The 25,013-nt window shown below is 42.5% G+C and overlaps 2 protein-coding genes across 6 annotated transcripts in view; one reads left to right on the top strand and one right to left on the bottom strand.

Moving 5' to 3' along the window:
• ICA1L (islet cell autoantigen 1 like) overlaps positions 1-24,251 on the bottom strand; it is a 112,779-nt gene extending 88,528 nt beyond the window's left edge. The window contains exons 1-8 of one of the 5 annotated variants that reach the window (XM_077448613.1): positions 24,136-24,249; positions 23,764-23,947; positions 22,130-22,231; positions 17,315-17,442; positions 8,036-8,204; positions 6,860-6,932; positions 1,009-1,132; positions 243-441 (exon numbers count right to left, since the gene is read on the bottom strand). In XM_077448613.1, the coding sequence (XP_077304739.1) occupies positions 243-441; positions 1,009-1,132; positions 6,860-6,932; positions 8,036-8,197 (558 nt within the window). In that variant the 5' untranslated portion in view covers positions 8,198-8,204; positions 17,315-17,442; positions 22,130-22,231; positions 23,764-23,947; positions 24,136-24,249. Of the gene's footprint in view, positions 1-242; positions 442-1,008; positions 1,133-6,859; positions 6,933-8,035; positions 8,205-17,314; positions 17,443-22,129; positions 22,232-23,763 lie in introns of those variants that run through there. The other 4 variants (XM_077448611.1, XM_077448614.1, XM_077448612.1 and 1 more) reach the window with 4 other exon arrangements.
• Positions 18,162-25,013, top strand: part of TMEM237 (transmembrane protein 237) — an 86,103-nt gene continuing 79,251 nt past the window's right edge. The window contains exon 1 of the mRNA XM_077450161.1: positions 18,162-18,256. Within this exon, the coding sequence (XP_077306287.1) occupies positions 18,162-18,256 (95 nt within the window). The remainder of the gene's footprint in view (positions 18,257-25,013) is intronic.

Consider the following 25,013-nt stretch of genomic DNA (forward strand, 5'->3'; position numbering starts at 1 on the left):
AATGCTTTTCCATTCCACCAATGATAAAGTACTTTTAATACTGTTTGTGTCACATGAAATTTTACTCCACTTCCTGTCATTGTGGCATTAATATTATATTAATAATATTATAAAGTCAGTGATGTATACAAAAGGAACTCTTCCCACAACTATCCTTCCATCATGAAATCCTAATATTTCTGACAATCCCCTCAAAATGCATGCCTAAATAATTTGTGAATGGTCTGAATGGTTCTGCTGACCTTTCGGAATTTCTCCATCTGCTTATAGGTGTCAGGATCCAACTCCTGAGACACATCCTTCATCCATAGTAAGGCTCCTCTGTATTCTGTCCGTGCCTTCTCCATTTGGTTGACAGTCAGGAGAGTATCTGATACCGCCCGACCTGTAAAAGTGTCCACTTCTTGTTCAAGGCGATACAGCGGAGTACAGAGGGCCAACCTAAGAACACACAAGAGAAGAAAAAAAGGATTATCCTTTTTGTTGTAGGATTCTGTGGGTACCTTTAACTCTGCAAACTCTATATTAAAGTGGTTCTAAAGGCAGACGTTTTACCTTAATTCATTCTCTGCATTAAGGTAAAAACATCTTCTGTGTGCAGCTCCCCTTTATACTTACCTGAGCATGATCTCGATCCAACGCTGTGTCTGAGAGCAGCAGCGCTCTCCCTTCTCACAGGGCAGACTGATAGAAGCAGGAGCCATTGGCTCCTTCTGCTGTCATGGAAATCCTGTGACAAGGGAGCGAGTGACATAGGCAGTGCAGCTCGGGATCAAGCCCACAAGTGTGTTACAACAGGAAGCAGCGTCCTATGGTGGCACACAGAGAGCAGGAGGACCCAGGAACACCAGCGAGGGACCCCAGAGGAGGAGGATCAGAGCTCCTCTGTGTAAAGCCATTACACTGAGCAGGTACTTTTAAATATTTGAAAAAAAAAAAAAAAACCTTTACAAATCACTTTAAGAGGTCAGTAATGTCCCATCTTGGCAGACAAAATTAGTAACATACCTTTGACCAGCAGCCGAGCACAGAGCATTGCCGGTGGCCTTCATCATTCTTCCAGCCTGTGTGCTGTTCTGCTGAGCATGGGCCTTCAAGTGCAAACCAAAATCATTTTCCTCCTGAGAGAGAGCTGATGAAGAAGAATGAATATACAGAGAACATCTGAACTAAAACTCTCAATTAAGGAAGGAAATGCAGCCTCACATCTGTAGAATAGGTTTTCCATCATCCTTGAGACTTATGTCCTTTACAAACAACAATTTTTTCCGACAGAGTTCCGATGGAATTCCGCTCAAGCTGTCTTACATACACACGATCACACCAAAGTCCGACTGCCAAGAATGCAGTGACGTACAAAATGTACGACGGGACTAGAAAACGGAAGTTCAATAGCCAGTAGCCAATAGCTTCTGTCTCGTACTTGCTTCAGAGCATGCGTAGTTTTTGGTCTGTCGGAACAGCATACAGATGAGTGGTTTCCCCCGAAAGGAATTGGTTCTGTCGGAAATATTTAGAACAAGTTCTATTTCTAGGTCCATCAGAATTTTCGACGCAAAAGTCCGATGGGGCATACACACAATTGGAATATACGATGAAAAGCTCCCATCTGACCTTTTCTGTCAGACATTCCGCTCGTGTGTACGTGGCATAAGAGGCTAACTCAATCCAGAACTGACTCTTAAGTGCTGGGTTATCACCCTAGACCAGTGATGGCGAACCTTGGCACCCCAGATGTTTTGAAACTACATTTCCCATGATGCTCCACTACACTGCAGAGTGCATGAGCATCATGGGAAATGTAGTTCCAAAACATCTGGAGTGCCAAGGTTCGCCATCACTGCCCTAGACGCTTCGGTCAAACAAGAAAAAATAATGGCTTTAAGCCACTGCCAATTGGTAGAAGTGTTTTTTCTGTGCACGGTTGGTCCTTCTTTATCAAAAGGAAGAGACAAGACCTTGTTTCATGACAACAAAACTGGCCGACCCTGATTTTGTGGGAGTCTGTCTCAACACGACTGTCAGTGGAAGTGTGGAGCAGTGGCTGGCTCTTAGGTCAGGTTGCACAAGAGCAAACCAGAGAGTAATAAGCTGGACATGTGCAGTCACCTAGAGAAAGTATGGCATGTCTTCTCTATTAAAGATGATAGAAAATCATCTGTGAAGGTACTCACTTATTCAAGTGATAGTACAGCTAGCAGTAGTTAGTCACATTCAACTGGACGTGTTCAGAACAAGCCCAGTTGGATTTGAGTAAGTACTACTAGCAGATGTAAATACGATTTTTTTTTTTAAATGTTCATTGTAAAAATTTACAGAAAAAGAAAAAAGCTTGAGTAAATAATACAGCCCATAGATGTTAAAAAAAAGATAAGATTGACAACATGGACATGGTGCTTGGCATGTGATGTTATTAGTACAGACTTGTTTAGAACAGCTGATCACAGAGCATATAAAGTCAACAGGTAATGAACAAAAAAAAAGAAAGAAAAAAAGGGAAATGGGCTTGTCAGAGTGGTGACCAATACAACCAACAGATGTAGAACATTGTCAGTTTGTATAGCACTTTATAAGATGTGTGAATCCTTTTGTACCGAAACTCATACAAAAACAATTCACACAGGATTCACAATAGTCTGATAAGACTCTTGGATGGATCTGTTTTAGCTGGTGATTTACTGTAAATAAGAGTCTGCGTTTGCTTGAGTTACTCTACATTTTCACCCTTGCCCCCTGTGTTACATGTCTGTTGATATATTGTTTGACTGAAGTGTAATCAAATTGATTAAATTGATATGGCTACAGTTATGTTCACTAGGATTCTCATTTCTGCCTTCTACCTATCCATTTCTGAAACCCAAACACCAGTCAAAAAATAATAATAATAATAATAATAATAATAATTTGCAGCAATCCTGCCGCCTCCTTTATGGGGAATTGCAGATTTAATAATAATCATTTCTACTTTTCCCTTTATTCATTTTTCTACCCTGGTTTAAGATGTTAGCACCTGTGCAGGAAATAATGAGCAATTACAGTGGACCCAAAACACTGAAATCTCACCAGTTTGATGCATTTATTAATCGTTTAATGTTCCTTATTCCATAATTATTGCATTTAGAGATACTGCCTTCAAGCTTGACAGTTGACCTTATGCTCAAGTAAATTGTAGAATCTACGCTCGAGTAGTACAACCTTCATTAAGGATGTTTTCCCTCCCTCGGTCAAGCCAGTGCAGTGCAGTGGATCCACAAGTATGGATTTGAAAAGGAAAAAAAAGAAAAAAAAAGACTTGTCTAGACATAGCACATTCCCCTCAAAGACAATAATGGGGCTGACGCAAATGCATCTTGATTCTGTTACAGGCCTATTTTTGCCTATATTAGTCAACAGCCAATATGTGTATAGAGAAGAAATTTCAGAGTTCATGATTTAACCAAGCAGGCTGTGCATGTCAGCTTCATTTAAGCGTCTGCAACAGGCAACCGATTTATGCTAAGGGTGATTGGCATTGAATGTGTTAGGGCAACCTAAGAAAAACAATCCAACTCTTTAAAATATACATAAAACCATAACATTGAACTTCGTTTTGCTCCTATCTGTTCTGTTAAAACAAAGCATTAAAAGCATTTTCTTATATCTGTTTGATAAGTACAAAATATACCTCCTGAGCCTGTCAAAAATCAATTGCTGTCCTGTACAATCTGCAGTGTTACTTCAAGCAGAGTTTATCAGTCATGCCCATTTCTCCCCTTTGGAATTTTGAACACCGTCCATACATGCTATGGAGAGGAGGAAAGGGCAAGATGTTCTGTAGTGCTGGCATGATTCCTCCTGCAACCCCACAGATACATTACAGTGAGTGAACATGGTTTCCCTAGGGCAGGAAGTGCATTATTACAACCACTCCACCCAAAGACTGGTAAATTGTAATATATCACAGTTTTGTTCTTGGGTTTATATACACTTTAAGGTCCTGTTCACATGGGCTTGTATGAGAACAGTTTTTTTACAGCACATTTTTACAAAGCAAAGTTTTGTGTTTAGATACACTTTAAAGAGCTATTCATTTATAAGTTTAAGAATGTTAACCACAAATCCCAACAGGAGTGCTGACTATCATTTTAAAGCAGGGGTCTCCAAACATTATAAACAAAGGGCCGGTTTATAGCCCTACAAACTGGGACAGACCGTGGCCAGTGGGAGTAAAAAATGCCCTATCTTTGGCATTAGGTGGATGACTAGACCGCCCCATTGTTGGCATGAGTGGGAGGAATAGTGCCCCATTATTGGCATGAGTAGTAGGAATAGTGCCCCATCATTGGCATCAGTGGGAGGAATAATGCCCCATCATTGGCATCAGTGGGAGGAATAGTGTCCCATCATTGGTATCAGTGGGAGGAATAGTGCCCCATCATTGGTATCAGTGGGAGGAATAGTGCCCCATCATTGGTATCAGTGGGAGGAATAATGCCCCCATCATTGGTATCAGTGGGAGGAATAGTGCCCCCATCATTGGTATCAGTGGGAGGAATAGTGCCCCATCATTGGTATCAGTGGGAGGAATAATGCCCCCATCATTGGTATCAGTGGGAGGAATAGTGCCCCCATCATTGGTATCAGTGGGAGGAATAGTGCCCCATCATTGGTATCAGTGGGAGGAATAATGCCCCATCATTGGTATCAGTGGGAGGAATAGTGTCCCCATCATTGGTATTAGTGGGAGGAATAGTGCCCCCTCATTGCCATCAGTGGGAGGAATAGTGCCCCATCATTGATCATTGCCATCAGTGGGAGGAATAATGCCCCATCATTGGCATCCATGGGAGGAATAGTGCCTTATTGTTGATGTCATTGCTGGGAATTTTGCACCATCATTGCAGACTGCGGTGGGGGGGGGTAGAATGGCCCGAGAACCAGATAAAAGCAAGCAAAGGTGGATGCAACTCTACAGATACATTACGGTAATAAAGTTTGGAAAGTTTGGGGCGCAGTTTGGAAACCCCTGCTTTGAAGGGTTAGTTCACCTTTACAGAAAATCTGTAAAGGTGAATTTACACCAGACCCCCTAAAACCTCCCCAACCCCCCCCCCCCCTTCCCAGCTCCTGCAATTCAGAGCAGTTGCATCCTGTCCGCTAGGATGGACCACACAAATTCTGACTGGTCAGCGGCTTCCATGTGCCAGTACTGTCAGATTAGATCCTGTCTGGTCCATCATGGCAGCGCTGGACAGACAGTAAAGCGGCTTACAGATCAGGATTGTGGGGGGGCGGATGGGTGCCGTTAGTTGAGGGGTCTGGTGTTAGGTTTTAATGTCAACTAACACTATAAACAAGCTGCTAGCAGGCTTTATCTAGCGTTCGACAAGACAGAAGAAGTACTGTTAAATCTTATTGAAGCTGACTAGCAAAATCAGGTGTTTTTTATTAGAACAGCTAGTTCAGTTTTTCCAACTTTTGAACAATTAAACAAAAGAGTGGTGAAACACACATTAAAAGCTAAATACTGTTCCCTCTAATCAACCCCCCCCCCCGCCCCCACAGTGGCACGCTTGAAGGCTAAACAGCTGCAATTAGGGGTGCACCGAATGGGTTTTTTGGTGCCGAAACCGATACCGAAAATGAAAAATACACTAGGCCGAAAACCGAAACCGATACCGAAACAGCACCGATACTGAAACATATTTAAAAAAAATGTTTTTATACAGGAGATGGTCAGAGACTGGGGACATGGTACAGGAGATGGTCAGAGACATATATTGGGCAGCTATAGAGACTTCGGAAATACATCCTCGTGGAGAATGCCCAGTATACCCAACTTTAGGATTTTGTGGCAGTTGTTGTAAATGCAACTTTTTAAATATGGGGAGCTGTTTTAAAGTAACAGTCAATGCGCTCACTGAAAAGTGTGTTTAGCATTTCCAAACAAACAAAGAGCTGAATGGTACTTTGAAGGCTTCAACAGAGCCGAAAGCTTTGCAAATTCTTATTGTACACACTGAAGCCAGTATGAAAAAAGCATAAGCGAAATCAAGCAGAGAACTAATGCAGATCAGTAGAAACTTTGGGGTATATTTATAAAGCACTGAATATGACCTTTACCAACCTTTCACCAGTGAATCAATCAATGGTATTTAAAGTGGTTCTAAAGCTGTACATTTTTTTACTTTAATGGATTTTTCTGTGTTAGGGTAAACAAACCTGGGTCCAGGACCCTCAGCAGCTCTCTCAGCTCTCTCCCTCCTCAGTGGGCAGACTGATAGTTGCAGGAGCCAATCAAAACCTGTGATGAGGGAGTGGGGCAAAGCCGACAATGGTTATGCACAGAGCTGCTCTGATCCTTCTCTTCTGGGGTCTCCATCTAGCACTTCTGGCTCTTGCTGACTTTTGAGTACCCCCCTAACAAGCAGTTTTCCAGGGGGGTACTGGTTTGGGCTCATTCCTGAGGCCCGCTAACTGCATCCATAGGTACACAGCGGGGCTCAGAAGCAAGCCAACACCAGTACTCCCCCCCCCAGCAAACGGCTTGTTAGGGGGGTACTCAGAAGGCAGGAGGAGCCAGAAGCAACATGGGGGGGTCCCAGAAAAAGAGGGTGTGGGCAGCTCTGTGGAAAACAATTGCCTGTTTTGTCCCTATGGAATAGCTCCCTTTGTATCAAAAACAGCTAGATATCGCTCCTATCGCTAGCAATTGAGATTCAGCAGTGGCTGTGGCTACAGAGGGAGCGATTCCATTGGTCCACAGATCCTGCCACTGGTGATTTTACACTAGTGGTAGAATCACCTGGGTGTCATCAGCCTTAGCAATACTTTTATAGTCAAACTTAAACTTTAGGGTCTTCATGTGTTTGACACTTACCATTTAGAGCCTGCTGGTATTTTTCAATTATTTTCAAAAGCTCTGATCCTGTTGTCTGAATAGAATGAAATACCTGCAAAATGAAAATGATATTTTTGTTGGAGGTTTATATAATCAATACACCTTCATGTAGTACCTCAATATCACAAATATAATCTTAAGTGCTAACTGGATCAAAGCTAGGTAGACGAATTATAAAGACAGAAAAATTGGCTTGTCAACATGGTGAATTATTAGGAACATGTTAATTTTTTTAATGATAAAATTATTAATATAGATAGCAGAACAGCTGGGTGCACATGGATGAGACAATCAACTCAGGATTTCCATTTGTTCATTTTCTCTCCTAGGAGTTTTTTAGTTGCACAAGTGCTTCTGCCTAGGGCAAAGAAGGAGGCTGGCTCAAAGAATGATAGACATCCTGAGGCATAGCCCAATATTTTGCCTGCAGCTTGCAAACAGCTGGACACTGTTTATGGAAGCAGCAGTGAGGGCAGCTATAGGTACTGTGCTCAAGCCATGCAGTGCAAGGTAGCCCAGGGTTGTATGATGGCAGAAGGATTTCTTTTTAGATTTGTACAGCTCTCTTTCATAATCAGTTTTCCTCAGTGTGTACAAACATGCCTACTTAAAGTGGATGCAAACCCAATTCATCAAGTTTGAGCTGCCCACAGATCTGCAGTGTTTTGTTATCTTTATTTAAAGCACTATGTCCCATAGCTGTCTCCTGCTTCGTTCTTCTGTTATCAGCCTGACAAATTCTCCGTCACATATGACAAAAGCGCTGGAGTTTTGTGTTGGGGAGGACGCTATATATTGATCAACAGAGCCCTGAGTGATTAAACAAACAGAGCTGAAAATCTCTACCTATGAGGAGTAGGGGTGTGCACCTTTCCTCCAATCAGCTGTCTTGGCTGTATGCCCAGGCTTCACTGCAGTGCTAATCAGGAAGTGAAAATCTCCTAACATGATGTGCACATTCTAAACAGTATATAAAGATCAAGACAGCAGATATACATGTAAAACGTATGTAGGGAGATTTGTTTTATCCCCGTTTATCATCTGAGTCTATTCACTTCACTGGGTATATGTGAGGGTTTGCATCCACTTTAAGTAGCAAGAAATGTGTTGTTTTTTTTCACCATGATTCATTTCTTTAAGAATTTCCTTTCCTACCTCTAGCTTGGCATCCAGCTCAGCATCTGATGCAACCACATGTTCATCTTCCTTTTTCCCTGTAACCTTTATTAAGACTTGCTTGGTTTTCCAAAACTTCTTTTGCATACGACTGACCATGGATTCGTCCTCTCCCTCCCATGTCTTCCCACTGGTGTTCATGAAGTAACTGTAAGAAATAAGACAAAGGGGGAATTAGGTTTTGAGTCTAAAGGTAGGTTTCCCTTTCTGGTGCCACTTGTCCATTAAAGACTATATTCAGCTCTGTCTGCTCGAATGTCACAAAGTAACCTTCATGAATAAATAATCTCCTTCTCAAATAGCAAGTGGTGTCCAGAGCTGAATAAATTAAACATATAAATTGCCTCAAATGTTGTAGCTGTGCAGTGTAGTCATGGTCTCGGGATGAATACTTTTTTTTTTTTTATGAATCACACCTATTAATAGGAAAAAACATGAAAAACAAACAATCAGCAGTTTATAAAAAGGTGTTTCGTGTACAACATAGTTACATAGTTAACCTGAAAAAAAAGACAAAATGTTCAACTAATAAATCACGAATGAGGATACAGATAGGTAATATAGGTTATAAACATAAAAAAAAAAAAAAAATGTGTATCTACAGGAATTAACTAGATACTAGAGCTGCACAAATCTGGATAAAATGAGAATCAGGATTTTTTTGCTTAGAATAAAAGATCACAGCGTAACATCATCTTTCACATTTTACCAAAAAATTGGGCTAACTTTACTGTTTAATTTTTAATTCATTGAAGTCTATTTTTTCCCCTAAAAAATTGTGTTTGAAAGACCGCTGCGCAAATACAGTGTGACATAAAACATTGCAACGACCGCCATTTTCTTCTCATGGTCCTCTGCTAAAATATATATATATATATATATATATATATATATATATATATATATATATATATATATATGTATATAAAATACAAATTTTAACTTGTAAGCAACAAGTGACAAAATAGGTTTAAAGGGTAAGCTCACCTTTACAGAAAAATCACAGGACGCCCTCCTCACAATCCCCCCCCGTCCAGCTGACCTGGAGCACGGCGATCACCCGCTAGGGGACATCAGGTCACTGCCTCACCGGCCCGGGGCCTAGAAGTCCCCCAACAGCTTAATCTCCAAAATGTACCAATGTACCTTGTCAGGAGGTACGTTTAGGAGCATTTTAATTGGTCAGCGCTGACCAATCAGAACCTGCGTAGCCCGTCCTGTCACCGCAGGCAAACAGGAGAAAAAGCCGCAGGGATTTCAAATCCCTGGACCGGTACAGTGGCGATAAGAGCCAGGTAGAGGTCCAGTGTAAATTAACCTTACAGATTTTCTGTAAAGGTGACCTTACACTTTAAGTGGTTAAAATGACCTAATTTACAGATCGAAGTTCATCCCTTTCATCTAAAAGAACAAAATGATACAATTTTTATTTTTTATCTCTCAGCGCTGAGCAATGTTGTGATAAACTTTGCCTGCTCTTGTTACATGAATCATGGAAATGCTGGATTAAGATCATGAGGGGAGGAGAGGTTGAAGTGAGATTGCGATTTTTTAACAAATAATCTGGCAGCTCTGTTATATACCCAACATACACTGCTCCCATCACATCTGATAATCTTCTATACACAGGCATTGATCAACTGTCAACTTATTTGTGTGTTAACTGGGAACAAATGGGAAATCTCACAAAAATTTCAAAACTCTAATCCCTTGTACACATGGTCGGAAATTCCGACCACAAAATCCGTCTGATTTTTTCCAATTTTTGTCCGAAACTGGTGTTGCATACACACGGTCGGACAAAGTTGTCAGAAAATCCGATCGTTTGAAACGTGATGACGTTCGTTCATTCCGTCTGGACAACGTTCAGTCTAGTAGCCAATAGCTTTGCTCTTGTACTTTGATCTGAGCATGCATGGCACTTTATCTGATCGGAATTCTCTACAAACGATCGGAAAAAGTCAGATCAGATTTTGCTGTCGGAAAATTTGAGATCCTGCTCTCAAATTTTTTCCATTGGAAAAAGTCCGATAGAGCCCACAGACGATTGGATTTTCCGACAATATAATCCGATCGGACCGTTTCCATCTGAATTTCCGACCTAAAGACTAAGACCCTGCCTGTGCTGAATCTCCAAATTTTATCTATATGCCTGTTGCTATTGGACAGTTGCCCTTACTTCTTGTCTAGTAAAGTGTTGTCAGCTGGACAGAAAGTAACATGAAAGTGGTTGTAAACCTCAGACATAAAATATGAAAAAAGTATATCCCTCTATAGTGTGTACTTGTCTCAATCAAGAGCACTAAGTTTCATTTAGTTCTGCTGCTTGGTTCTTCTGCCATCAGCATGAATAACTTCTAACAAGTTTTCCTGACACCAAGAGAAAAATGGTGACAGGGGACGAACCTCCAGCAGATTGACAGCTTCAGCTCTGTTCCTGTGTGAAGGGGAGGGCTGTCCCTTCCCTCCAATCAGCTCTACTCAAGGAGCTCTGAAGAGTGTAACTTCAGCTCTCCTTATTTCTGACCGCTCAGATAAGCTTATAAAATTCAGCTCTTTGAATGGATGTAAAGAGGAGAAGACTGCAGATAGACAGATTCAACTTATATAGGAGGATTTAATTCATTTCTGTGTATTACCCCAGGCCAGTCATTTCACTGGGTGTAATACTTGAAAAAAGTACTTGAAAAAGTATTCATACCTCCAGAAATTGTCATGTTACAACCAAAAACGTAAATGTGATAGAGATAGACCAACACAAAGTGGTACATAAATTGTGAAGTGGAAGGTAAAGGATAAATGGTTTTCCACATTTTTTACGAATTAATATTTGAAAAGTGTGGCGAGCATTTGTATTCAGCCCGCTTTACTATGATACCCCTAACTAAAATCTAGTGGAACCAATTGGCTTCAGTAGTCACCTAATTAGTAAATAGAGTCCACCTGTGTGTAATTTAATCTCAGTATATATACAGATGTTCTGTAAATCCCTCAGAGGTTTGTTAGAGAACCTTAGTGAACAAACAGCATCATGAAGCCCAAGGAACAGACGGGTCAGGGATAAAGCTGTGGAGAAGTTTAAAAGCAGGGTTAGGTTATAAAAAAAATATCCAAAGCTTTGAACATCTCACGGAGCACTAATCAATCCATCATCCGGAAATGGAAAGAGTATGGCACAAATGCAAACCTACCAAGACATGGCCGTCCACCTAAACTGACAGGCCGGGCAAAGAGAGCATTAATCAGAGAAGAAGCCAAGAGGCACTCCACAAATCTGACCTTTATGGAAGAGAGGCAAGAAGAAAGCCATTGTTGAAAGAAACCCATAAGAACTCCTGCTTGCAGTTTGCGAGAAGCCATGTGGGGGGCACAGCAAACATGTGGAAGAAGGTGCTCTGAACAAAATGCTATTTGTAGCAGAAAACGAACACACCATCCCCACTGTGAAACAGGGTGGTGACAGCATCATGTTGTTGGGATGCTTTTCTTCAGCAGGGACAGGGAAGCTGGTCAGAGTTGATGGGAAGATGGATGGAGCCAAATACAGGGCAATCTTAGAATAAAACCTTTTCTTATTTAATTTTCTTATTCAATTTTCCTTTAGATTTACTAAAACCATATAATATGAGGTCAAACTTAAACACTTTCAATTTGTATGCAATCAAGCAGGCCCTTGCACTACATAGTTGAAGATAAAGCTAAAGAAAATTTAATAAGAAAATTCTATAGTGTATGACCAGCCTTAGCCCTTGTACACACGGTCGGAGATTCCGACGGAATGTTTCCTATCGGACCGTCTTGTTGGATATTCCAACTGTGTGTGGTCTGCATCGGACTGTTTCCGTCGGAATATCCGACGGACCAACTTTTCCAACTTGCCGGTAAAATTTTCCGACAAAATGCTCTGATCAGACATACTCCGATCATGTGTAGCCTACTCCGGCGGACAAAGTGCCACGCATGCTCAGATCAAATTCCTAGACCAAAGCTATTGGCTACTAGCCTGAACGTAGTCCCGTCCTAACAAAATAACGTCATCACGTTATGTACAATCAGATTTTCCGACAACTTAGTCCGACCGTGTGTATGCAACATCACTTCCGTACCTCTTCCAGAATTAATCCGTCGGAATTTCTCCGACGGATTTGGTTGTCGGAATCTCCGACCGTGTGTACAAGGGCTTAGAATGGCCCAGCCAAAGTCAAATCATAACTCCCCGATACCAAACCCTAACCTTTTTCCCAACACTAAAGTTAACCCCTTTACCAATAGTTCTATGCCGATACCTTCTTAGCTAAAACCACCCTATACCTGTGGCTATAAAAGAAAAAAATGGTTTGGAGTGGGAAAAAAAAATCTAAATAAAAAAAATAAAAAAATCAGCAGACAAGAGCTGGAATGTTACATGTTCCACCCTAAATATGAATGAAACATGTAACATGTTCCAAAAGATGAACTTAGACTTTAAAAACATTGTGACTAGCATGTGTGCTAATGGAATTAAAAGAGATCCAGTCACCTACTCAAAAAAAAAAATTGCAGGTAAAAGCTTACTTGCAGTGTTTTTTTCTTTCTATATGTTTTTTTCCCCATTCTTGATGTGTCTTTGCTGAAAATTTTGGCTAATCTGGCAAAAGTATTCCCGAACACACCCCCCTCCCTCCTTGTATGTCATAGCCATATCCTCTTCTGGAAGTGTCTTTAATTTCTGGCCCAGCATCCCTTCCCTCACCCCTATAAATAACCTTTTATATAGCTTCTGGGGAAGGAGAGTGTCTGCACAAGGGAGGCTTTTACCGGTAATAACGTAAATAAAAGAAGTTACAATTCACATACAATCATATGGGAACATTGTTGTTGAAATGGATATCAGCAAAAATAAGGTCACTTGAAGCAGAGCAGTGAACAGTTGTGATGTGTCAATAAAACATCAGACTATCTACACGTATCTTAATAATGAGTAAGCATGGTTGCAAAAGTTCTTAGAGCCAGAAATAAACGTTTCCAATTACTTTACACCAGAAATATACACCGTATTCCCTAACCCATTAAAGAGAAAAAACACATAACCCATCCTTATAAAACAGGATGCATATAGCACTTATCAAAGAAAAACCTGGCTGGTTTCCATGGAAACAGAAGGGGTACCATTGTCTGCACAGAAGTAAATGCATCTGGATGTTAGGAGCAAAAAGCTATATAGAAAACTAAAAAAAGCAGTCATTTTGATTAAAATGGGATGCTGTCTTAAGAAAATTGTTTATAAGCTGTGAAGAAAGAAATCCGGTTACCAGGGGGGAGAATGGGGTCAAGTCGTGCTCCCTGTATGAATGGACTAGGTTTGCTATTGGAGGCACTCAGCAGAGGGAAGGAGCCAGGACTGCCAGCGGGGGACACGAAAATAAAAGGATTAGGGCTGCCCTGTACAAAACCAGTGCACAGAGCGGGTAGATATAACATGTTTGCTATTAAAAAGGGTAACTCCAGTTTTGCGGAGAAAAAAAATAGCAAATAAAAAGAATATATAATATAGTATATACAATTGCAGCTCAAGTCATATTGTAATTGAATGTTAATAAAAGTTACCTTTTTAATCTTCAGCGCTGTCATTTTCTGTAAAATGCAATGCAAGCAATGCAATATGGCTACATGGAGATGTTCTGTACACAGAATGTGTACAGAACGCCCCCAGAAACATTTCCTGCTTGTGTGATTGGCTCACTGATTTCCCCAGAAGTTTGCACTAAGATATGTCAGATTTCCAGCATTTCCTGCAACAAAAATATCATTTTTGGCAAGATACTCCCAATTGAAAATCAAGTCTAAAGGGATGCAGACCCTGCCATTTTACTCATTAGAGCCCTGCAATTTTTTAAAGCAGATGATTTATAATTATGAAACCACTCCCATTCGATTCATTTTCCACATGCACACAGACAAAAATGCAGGGATTTCTGTAGAATAAAAAAAATAAAAAAAAAATAAAAGAAAAAAAAGATACAAATTGCCTGCCCTTCTGCACATACTGTTATCTGCGCCCTTTAATATCTCTAATGGAACAAAGCAAGGCTGTCCCCTCGCCTCTAATTTTAAACTTGGTCATGGAGCCACTAGCAGAGAAAATAAGATCTCAAATTAGCATCAAGGGTTTCACAATAGGCTTGAATGTCCGCAAGATTTGTTTGCGGATGATGTCATTCTCATGTTAACTAAACCTGATGATTCCCTGGCTTGGGAACAGAAAGTTCTTGAGGACTTCAGTTATGTATAAGGTGAATGCCTCTATGCCTCTAAATCCTTTATACTACCAATAGAGCAACAAGCCTCCAAGTATAACCTATCCTTATATATGGGCTAAAGAATCTATCTCGTACCTAGGTACCAAACTTACTAAGTCAGTGTATTTGTTATTTCTAGCAAATTTTACCCCTTTCTTACATAATCTACCTAGGGAATTGGATTGTATTTCCAAGCTGTACCTCACTTGGTCAGGTAGACTTGCCATGTTCGAAATGCTCAAACTACCACAACTGCTCTATATCTTTAGATCCTTACCCATACCTGTACCAATATCTTTTTTCACATTGCTACAATCTATTCTGGGTAAATTTGTGTGGCAAAAGACGAAAGCCACAAGCTCCAGGGTTAACCTGCCCAAACACAGATCAGTAGGTGGAGCCGGGTATATAAATTTCAGGGACTATCACACCGCTTCCATCCTAGCACAACTTAAGACTTGGTTTAAGTAGACATCTACGTGTCTATGGTGAAACATTGAAGCCATGCAGATTCCAGGGTAGAATTTAAGTGTATGGCTCCTCAGCAAACACAACCTGAAATACAATAACCTAACTCATTCTTTTACTATTACCGTAACAGTGGTAGCCTTCAATTATTTTGTATCAAATGCAGCCAAAGGGGATATGCTGTGCAAAATTGCAATACCTATATCCATTCTCTCTCTACTTATCCCTATCCTCTCCACAAGTTCATGGCAGTGCATGGGTATAAGGCAGATCTTAAATCTCTACTCAGACAACCTTTTGAAACCATTTACATCCCTACATAACCCACTGCATACTACGCAAGCCACACCTCCAACTCTATTTACATAAAACAGCATGGAAACACCTATCCTCTGAAAACTCTTGTCTCAAGGTTATCACTATCTTTTACAACCTTCTACAAGATAAAACTACTTTTGGAAAAAGATGGAAAAAAAGACATAGGATGTTTTCAGCCCTTGTCAATGGTGAGCTGCAATATACACTAGTCACAAAGCAACCCGCTCATCCAACTTATGGGAACTAGAATACACTAATCAGCACTGCAGACTATAGCATGCAATACTGATCAAGCGCCCCCCCCAACAGGGTGGTAGATCAACTTCTGTTCAACCACATTGGCCATACACGGATCAAAATTCAGCCAGTCCCTACTGAACTTCAATCATGTATGACCATTTTTTATACTCACTCGTCGCTGATCCTGCAGGTTATCCCCGATTATATAGCACTACTGCACGTCATAACCTTCCCAGCAGAGTCTATGCATACACTTTGCACCCTCATTCATTCCTATGAAGCTTCCAGACTTTACATAGGGATAAATACACTACATAGGGATGAATGAGAGTGCAAGGCTCATGGGCCTTGCTAGAAAGAATCTGACAACTGACTGTGTGATCTAGTAGTCGATAACTCGCCGAGTCAGACAGGTGAGTACAAAGCTGACCATATACTAGTAGATTTTTTTAATGACCATTTGCACAAAAATTCTTAGTACATTTGATACCTTGATGAATGCCATTCAAACTTACTTCAAATTTTTGTTTGATTTGACATGAATGGACTTTGCCCACATGAAAACTACTACTAGTAGTACTACTACTACTTTTAGCCCTTGTACACACGGTCGGAGAATCTGTCGGAATGAGTCTTATCGGACCGTGTCGTCAGATAATCCGACTGTGTGTGGTATGCATCGGACTGATTCCGTCGGAATATCCGTCAGACCCAATTTTCCAACATGTTGGAAATATTTCCCGACCAACTGGGCCGATCGGACATACTCCGATCATGTGTAGAGAATTTTGACCGGACCAAGTGCCACGCATGCTCAGATCAAATTCCTACTCCAAAGCTATTGGCTACTAGCCTGAATGTAGTCCCATCGTAACGAAATTACGTCATCACGTTCTGAAAGATCGGATTTTTCGCCAACTTTGTCCGACCATGTGTATGCAACAGTTTCGGACAAGATCCGACGGACAAAATCCGACGGGCAAAATCCGACGGATTTGGTTGTGGAAATCTCCGACCGTGTGTACAGGGGCTTAGAAATTCATGCTTTCAAAAAAATAAAAATAAATTTCCATCGGGCTCCTTTTTTTTTTTTTCATAACTGCAATTATGTCGATTTGACCCCACTATTAGAAAACCAAAATTTCTACTAGTGCACAGGCAGTTAGGACTGGGAGTGGGGCTCACTTTAAGAAGTTTGTCCTTACAAGCACTATGCACAGTTACCAAAGCAGTTTTTCTGTTTTTCAGTTTAGAGAAAAAAATGGGTGTAGCCAATTTACTATAACCTCTCTTTGTTGTATCTTTCTACACCTGGAGGAGTCCTGAGTCTGTATATAACTATATCCCATTGTTAAATGCCAGCTCAGCCAAAACTTTTACTTTTAGTGCTCATTCATATGACAGCGCAGTGTGCAGCAATCTATATGTTTCTATGCATTGAGGTGCATTGTGTTAGGAAGCCTATTTATTCTAAATAGACTGTTAATGTACCTCAGTGCAAGAAAAAAAAAAAAAAAAAGGTCCTGCCTGATTTTTTTTTAAATGCAGCTTACAACAATGCTCAGAGAAATTGTAACTGGATTTGTGCTGCACTATAGCATTGGTGTGTTACAAGGCACTATGGATGTGCATGACTGACAATGCATGGCAACACATCACATCATGCTACAACACATATGAATTGTGGCATTACTGAGTCCTTTGTTTTTGATAAAGTGGGAGAAGATTATTACACCTGCTGCATTTATATAGCTGTAAAAGCTGTGTACATTTATTTTTATTTCTGGTCTTGATGACACTAGGACAAGAAATCAGAGGAACGGGTGTCACGGGGACACATAACAGCTTGACTGGATTTCCACTTTAATTTCACTTTTTTATGAACTTCACAGCTTCAGTTGAATCATTCATAAAAATACTCAAGTCATAGTGAAAGACATAAAACACAACTCACACTGATGGTTTCAATATGCAACTCTAACACAAATAATTCTTGAAGAAAAATCAGAAACGTCCTTGCCCAGTCTTCACAACTCAGCATCAAGTTTCTCTTTTTTCAAAATGTTCTGGTAATACCTGTAACTGTAAAGAAATATCTTGGTAAATTATAACATACCCCACTATATAAATGCTGTGAAATTTCCTCTTGGTTAGGCATATATAAACATATTTACATTTACCCCCATCTTTCTCTATGTATGCTGCTAGAAAGGAACAGACAGCTTATGATCCAATATGGAGGTAGTTAGGCATATTTCGGTCAGTAATGACATGGCTTAAATGATAATTATTCTACATTTTAAAGTGTAAACCCCGAATGGTTGACATTTCGTTTGCTAATGCACTGCATGTCATAAACTTCTGTCATTCTTTCTCATAAACTACTTTTTTATCCTTTAATTCATTTCAGTGTATCTTACTCCTCCAGCCAATTCCTGCCTACATGCACTCATTTCAGTATCAGCTACACATTCAGGGGAGGGGTACAAGTGAGATGGTACCCTAAGGTTTTTGGCCCTAAGGTCTTGTTCACACAGGGCGTACAATACCACACGCCCATGCAGGGTTGTGTTTATCCACACAAGGGTGAAAAGGTGTTCCAAGCAGACAGTCCCACTGATGTCTATTGGGACACAGCCGCTATGTCCCAATATCACATCCTTGTGGGTGCAGGTGCGTTTTCCAAAACACAAACAGTGTGTGTTTGGTGACAAGTACCAGCATGCACCCACAGATGCCATATTGGGACACAGTGGCTGTGTACCTGTACAGAACACCTGTGCATCTGCCTGAAGGTAAACATGGCCCAGCATGGTCGTATAGTATATTATGTCCCATGTGAGCAGGGCCATATAAGGAAATACCTAAACAAAAACCTTCATGGTAGGATCATCAGGTGATTTTGATAAAAATAATGTTCTTTAGCAAAGAACATACATTGCATTCCACATTAATAACCATGCTACCAAAATGAGTGTGTGCTGTAAATGGCTTCCAGAATTGTTCCTAATTCTTCTTGCTGTAGGCTGCCATTTTGCAGCAGTCCAGAGCCCCTGAGCAGCAGTAAATGTTTAGGCTGTGAGCAGAGCTAGCATGGTGCAGAGAAGAACCCTTGCTCTCAATGTGTAAGGCACTGTCTCTTTGCAGAGGTACAACATGCCCCTCCTAAATCAGAGCTAAAGCTTTCTAATTGTTATGGATCACGTGTTTTGCTGATTGCAGAGCTAAAGGTCTGACTAGGCATGTCAAACTTCTGCATAGAGATCACTCTTCCATATGTTGGCAAATTACAGGCTTTTTTTTACCCACTTCTTTTAAAGAAAACTAAATTTATGACCTAGAACACCTTTTGTTTTAATGTAACTGAAATGTATTTAGCGGATTTTAAACTAAATGATCAGTTCAACAAAAGCTGGATATTTAAAAATATTAACAACAAGACGATGGTGAGAATGGCATTTGGACTGGAATACACCGACAGCAGTGAGCTCTTGATGCTGGTGTCCCTAATGCCGCGTACACACGATCAAACAAGTGGGTGGAAAAGTCCGGCAAACTGAAGTCCGCCGGACAATCCCCCCGTGTGTAGCCTCCGGCATACTTTTTTGACCCGAAAGTACGGCGGACTTAGAAAGTAGTTTTGCACTCCAATCTTCCCGCCGGACTCGCATTTCGGCGAACAATCCGGCCGTGTGTATGCCCGTCCGCCGTACTTTTGAAATGAACGGACTTTTCCCGCCCGGAGAAAAGTCCGCTCATTCGAGCGGGTCCCCAGGTAGGCGGGGCCCGCGAAGGAGACACCGCTGGCCCCGCCACCTGGTATGGGCTTAAATGGGAACTCCAACGCCGAAAAAAATCGGCGTGGGGGTCCCCACCAAGCCCACAACAGACCCTTGTTCGAGCACGCTACCCGGCCGGCCAGGAAAGGAGGGGCGAGCGAGCGCCCCCCCTCCTGAGCCGTACCAGGAGGCGCGTGCCCTCAACATGGGGGGTGCCTTGGGGAATGGGGGGCAGCGCGGCCCCCCCCACCCCAAAGCACCTTGTCCCCATGTTGATGAGGACAAGGGCCTCTTCCCGACAACCCTGGCCGTTGGTTGTCGGGGTCTGCGGGCGGGGGGCTTATCGGAATCCGGGAGCCCCCTTTAATAAGGGAGCCCCCGGATACTGGCCCCCCACCCTATGTGAATGAGTATGGGGTACAATGTACCCCTACCCATTCACCTGTAAAATAAAGTACAAAAAAAACACAACACACGAGATAAAATAGTTTCCGGCCGCAATGCCAGGGACGCGCTCTGCGGCGACTTATATAGGGACAAGGGGCGGGGTCATCAGTTGATGTCACATGGGTAAGTGTCACATGGGTTGATGTCACATGGCGACAGTCCCAGCATCCTCCGGGACTGTGACATCGTAAGGGGTGGGGTCACCATGTGACATCCACCCATGTGACATCAACTGATGACCCCGCCCCTTGTCCCCATATAAGTTGCCGCAGAGCGCGTCCCTGGCATTGCGGCCGGTGAGAGCTTCGAGTCAACATCTCCAGGAGAAGAAGGAGAAGAAGAACGGAAGGCGGCTGCCGGGGCGGCGACAGAAGACCGGGCCACCGCCTGTAAAAGAGCTAGAAGAAGGCGCGGTGGCCCGGCAGAAGAACCGAAGAGGGGGACAAGACCCCCGAAGTCGGAAGAAGAGGCCGCGGCGACGAAGAAGAATGCCAGGCTCCTCCGCTAGCAAAAGAGCTATAAGAAGATAGCGGAGGAGTCCGGCGAGAAGACCCCCGAAGACGGAAGACCCCCGGAGCTGTGCAATAAATTATTTTATCTTGTGTGCTGTGTTTTTTTATTTTACAGGTGAATGGGTAGGGGTACATTGTACCCCATACTCATTCACATAGGGTGGGGGGCCGGTATCCGGGGGCCCCCTTATTAAAGGGGGCTCCCGGATTCCGATAAGCCCCTCACCTGCAGACCCCGACAACCAACGGCCAGGGTTTTTGGGAAGAGGCCCTTGTCCTCATCAACATGGGGACAAGGTGCTTTGGGGTGGGGGGGCCGCGCGGCCCCCCCTTCCCCAAGGCACCCCCCATGTTGAGGACACGCGGCCTGGTACGGCTGGGGGGGCACTCGCCCCTCCTTTCCTGGCCGGCCGGGTAGCGTGCTGGGACAAGGGTCTGTTGTGGACTTGGGGGGTACCCCCACGCCGATTTATTTCGGCGTTGGGGTTCCCCTTTAAGTCCATACCAGGTGGCGGGGCCAGCGGCGTCTCCTTCGTGGGCCCCGCCTACCTGGAGACGCGCTCGAAATGAGCGGACTTTCCTCCGCGTGTGTGGGCGAGTCCGTTCATTTCAAAAGTAGGGCGGATAGTACGGCGGACTTAGTACGCCGTATTAGTCCGCTGAAAAAGTGCCGTGTGTGGGCAAGTAGCCCGTTCGGAAAGTCCGACGGACAGTCTGGCGGGAAGTCCGCCAGTCTAAGTCCGTCGGATAGACGGCTACGTGTGTACGCGGCATAAGAAACCAGTAAATGACTGTCGTCATAAGATTCTACCAATAACAGAAATATTTCTGTGTTAAATGTCAAGTTGTAAAGCCTAAAGCTGGATACACACTATACAATTTTCTTTAGATTTTTTTCCTTTAGATTTACCAAAATCATATAATATGAGGTCAAATCTTAACCGTTTTTATGCAATCAGGCAGGCCCTTGCACTATATGGTTTTGGTAAATCTAAAGGAAATCAAACAACAAAAGTGTGTATCCAGCTTTAGTCAGCACAAGGCACAGTACTTACATTCAAATGGAGAAGTGTCCTTTGTGCTGTCCTAGTTAAAATCTGAAGTCCTCTGCCAACCCTCATGTGACAGACCTAGCCAGGACAGAGACTTTTGGGGAGAATGCTAGAGAATGCTAGCCTCTTGCCTTGCGATTATGGGCCCTGGCATTTGGGGGGACAATGCTCTTTGTGAGCTGTATGCCTGGGGACCCCTGAGGTGGTGTTACTTTGGATTCAGGTCTATGTCCCCCCAAGACACACAGACTCTGGGAATCCTGTACATGTCATATTAGAAATAGTGGCTGATTCATAATGCTGGGACAAATACTGTTAGGAGATGCTGATGTCAACTCCAGCCACCTGTCTGTTGTCTGCAATAATGTAAATTAGTCTAGTATGACTAGTCACAGCTTCTAAGAGTCTTTTACCCATTGTTGCTTGTGCTAATTAACCCTGCAATTGCATGAAGGAGTTATGTGTTGAGATGTATGATAATGTGCATTGTAGTTAGGGAGTCACATCAGCTGCTTTAAGGGATTAGTTAATTAGCTCATGTTAATTTATGTTTCTGGTTACAGGTGTATTGTTAGAGTAATATGAGCAGGAGGGGGGAACCTCCTCTTTAACTATATATAAGACTTGTAATCTTGTTGTAATAAACTGTCTGATGTTTTACCCTACACTGAGCTATGACTATTAAATGGGAAAGCTAAGCGGTCTTGGTACCGGACAGAGGAGCGATACTGCAGACAGACTCATCTTGAGTACGGGGGTCCGTCACACCTCATATCCCCACCGCTATAATCTTTCAAGGTTGCATAGGTGCATTGGACCTGTCACAGACACTCTTCAAATGTCCTGACTATGCTGGACTTTTCCATCCCACCTCCACCATTCATATAAACTGCACTATGACTTCCATGAATAAAAAGCACTCTATAAATGGAGAAAAGGGACCTTTCATGTATCTGCCCATCCTTCATTCATAGGTCACCTTTCATTATTGGAAGCATCACTGCACAGAAGATTTCTATAGGATCCAGCTGCTTGCACAATGTGGGACATCCTTCATTACTGGAAAGTTGTTCAACTAAAGCTGTACAGAAAAATAAAGTTAGATGAACGTCAGCTTTAAAATATTACCCTGTCATGAAGGTCCTTTTTCAGACACTTCCTGTTATAGGGTGACAACGTCTATAGTGCTCCTGGTCTGATACTCTGCCACATGCTCCTCTGGTGGAGACTACAAGCATCAGTGCTGACATACATTGCACAGGTATGGTTCACCATTGTCCGTAGCAATGAGGTGCAGGCAGGAAGTGGCTAAAAGAGGCTGGAGGAGATCAGCAGCACTGAGATGTAACAAAGGATGAAAAAAACATTAACGCAAAATTGTATAATATATATATATATATATATATATATATATATATATATATATATATATATATATATATAAAACACAAACACATTGATTTACTAAAGGCAAATATACTGCGCAGTGCAAGTGCAGCTGCTTTAGATCTAAAGGGGAAGCTCTGATGATTTCTATCTTCCTATTATGTGCAAGAAAAAATGCAAGTGATTGGGTATTTTTTGCAAAGTTAAGCTTTACCATATTTACTAAGCTCTGGGGCAAGTGCACTTGCAGTGTACAGTAGATTTGTCTTTAGTAAATGAACCCCAAACTGACTATAGTCCACAATGCTTTAGCAAATGAAATGTCATCCAGTAAGAGCCGGTTCACACAGCGGGCGATGCGAGGCGACACGACTCGCCTCGCTCTCGCAAGTCGCCCCCGTTCTGTACAATGGAACCGTTCTGAGAGGAGCGACTCGAGTCGCTCCGACTCAGAAAAAAGGTTCCTGTACTACTTTTGGGCGACCTCGGGGCGACTTGCATTGACTTCTATACAGAAGTCATTTGCAAGTCGCCGCTGAGGCCGCGGCAGGTCGCGGCGAGGCAAGTCGGAGTCACCTCGCCTCGCCTGCTGTGTGAACCGGCCCTTAGGGTTGTTTAATATCTACTTTGCAACAACAAAAATCCTCCATCAGACCTGTTCTAAATAAGATTTGTAATTCATTAAAATGTCATGATTAATTTATTTTACCAACAGATGCACCCCCTGCATGTATACATCCCATTGCTTGGGGGACGGGGTTATGGACAATCCATGGCTATAGGAAAGTGAAGGGAAGAAGTCATGACATTCAGTTTAGGGATTGCAAAAATAGTTTAAACATGATGGATTCTGTTGCAATCTAATAAATAGATCTTGTGTATCCGATAAAAGATGGCTACCACCTCCCTGTACAGGTAACGGCTGCGGTTTATTCCAATGACATACCTGAAGCACCTCACGCTTCATTTATTAAGCAAGGTAACTTCCTAAAATCTTTATATAAACATACCACATAGCAAAAAGGGGTTATAAAACGAGGTGTGTTCATCTGATGTACTTATAGCAAGGTGATCATTGGCTGGGGGATGGGAATCCTTCCTGCATCACTCATCAGTTGCCATGACAACCATTCCTTGGCATAAAAGCTATGGGAAGCTGGAATTACTACAAAACAAAAAAGTGTTCATAAAAAAGAAAAAAAAAAAAAAAAAAAACATGCATCTTACCAGTGAAAAGCAGCAGTCATTCAAAGAGCAGCGGCTGAACACAGCTGGCACTGTGCAGGCTCATAGGGTCCTCAGAGAAGATGAGAGTGGCTACTGCGCATGCGCCTTTGTACCGACCCGGCCACCGTTCCAGAACAGGAAGTGGCCGTGTTGTCCTTCTGGCGCTGGGAAGAACCATCGGACACTGTGGGCAGGGGAGGAGAACAAGCTCACTTACTTCATTTGTTGTAACGAGGATTGTTTGAAAGGCTGTGCACGTTTGTAACATTAACTACTGATGTTCCAATAATATTTTGTTACCCGGTGTGCTCATAATAGTTCAGGACAGCACACAGAGAGGGCATGTTGGTACTTGTAGAGCCTTATACCTACGTTCCACAGACCTCCAACACCTTGTGAAGGAGATGCCGTCTGCTACTGAAAAAACGGGCGTGACGTTCCGAAGAGCAGAGTGAGAGTAACGCGTGTGTGCTGCCGCCGGTGGTCGCTAGATGGCGCTGCAAGTCCTGGTTGTGGTTGTGCAAGGACAGGCAGATATGTGCACACCTGTCAGTGTCAGTAATAGTCTGCCTGTCATCCTCAGTCACTGCTCAACAGTGTTATAGGCCAGGGTCACACCTAGGGTTGCCACCTTTTCTTCAAGTCAAACCCGAATACTTTAGTGGCGCACAGAATTTTTTTTTATAGAATAAACTACTATAGTATAAACTATACATATATTTTGCAATTAAGGGACATTTCTAATCGTATGAAGTTAATCACAAGAGTCCCCCTTTACATCAGAGTCCACAGAGTTCCCCTTTTACATCTGAATCCATTTGCAGAGTTCTCTTACACTGTATGGACTCTGACATAAGGGGTGCTCTGGAAACCCTGATTTAAGGGAAAACACTGATGCATGAAGAGGACTCTGATGTAAGGGGGACACTGTGGCCTCTGGTGTAAAGGGGAACTGTGATGTAAGGGGTGATCTGAGAAACCTGATTTTATTTAGTGTACTCATTCAGAGGCAGGGGAGAGAAGAGGGAGACTAAAGTTGCAGACAGTGTTGGATGGTAAGCTCACTCATCCCTTGGCAGTCAGCACCTCGCATCCAGATGTATCTGAGGCAGCTGGACTTTAAATTTCTGGCCCCCCACTTTCCTTTTCTTTCAGTGTCAGGGATTGGAATGTGGGCAGACACAGAGGGGTAATGGCAGGAGGAAGAGGAGCAGATCGAGCCCTCTCTCCTCTCCTGTGTGTGTTTGGGG

This window comes from Lithobates pipiens, unplaced genomic scaffold, assembly GCF_037356315.1.
Source record: "Lithobates pipiens isolate NorthernLeopardFrog02 unplaced genomic scaffold, aLitPip1_a1.2 Scaffold_22, whole genome shotgun sequence".
In the NCBI taxonomy this organism is placed as follows: domain Eukaryota; kingdom Metazoa; phylum Chordata; class Amphibia; order Anura; family Ranidae; genus Lithobates; species Lithobates pipiens.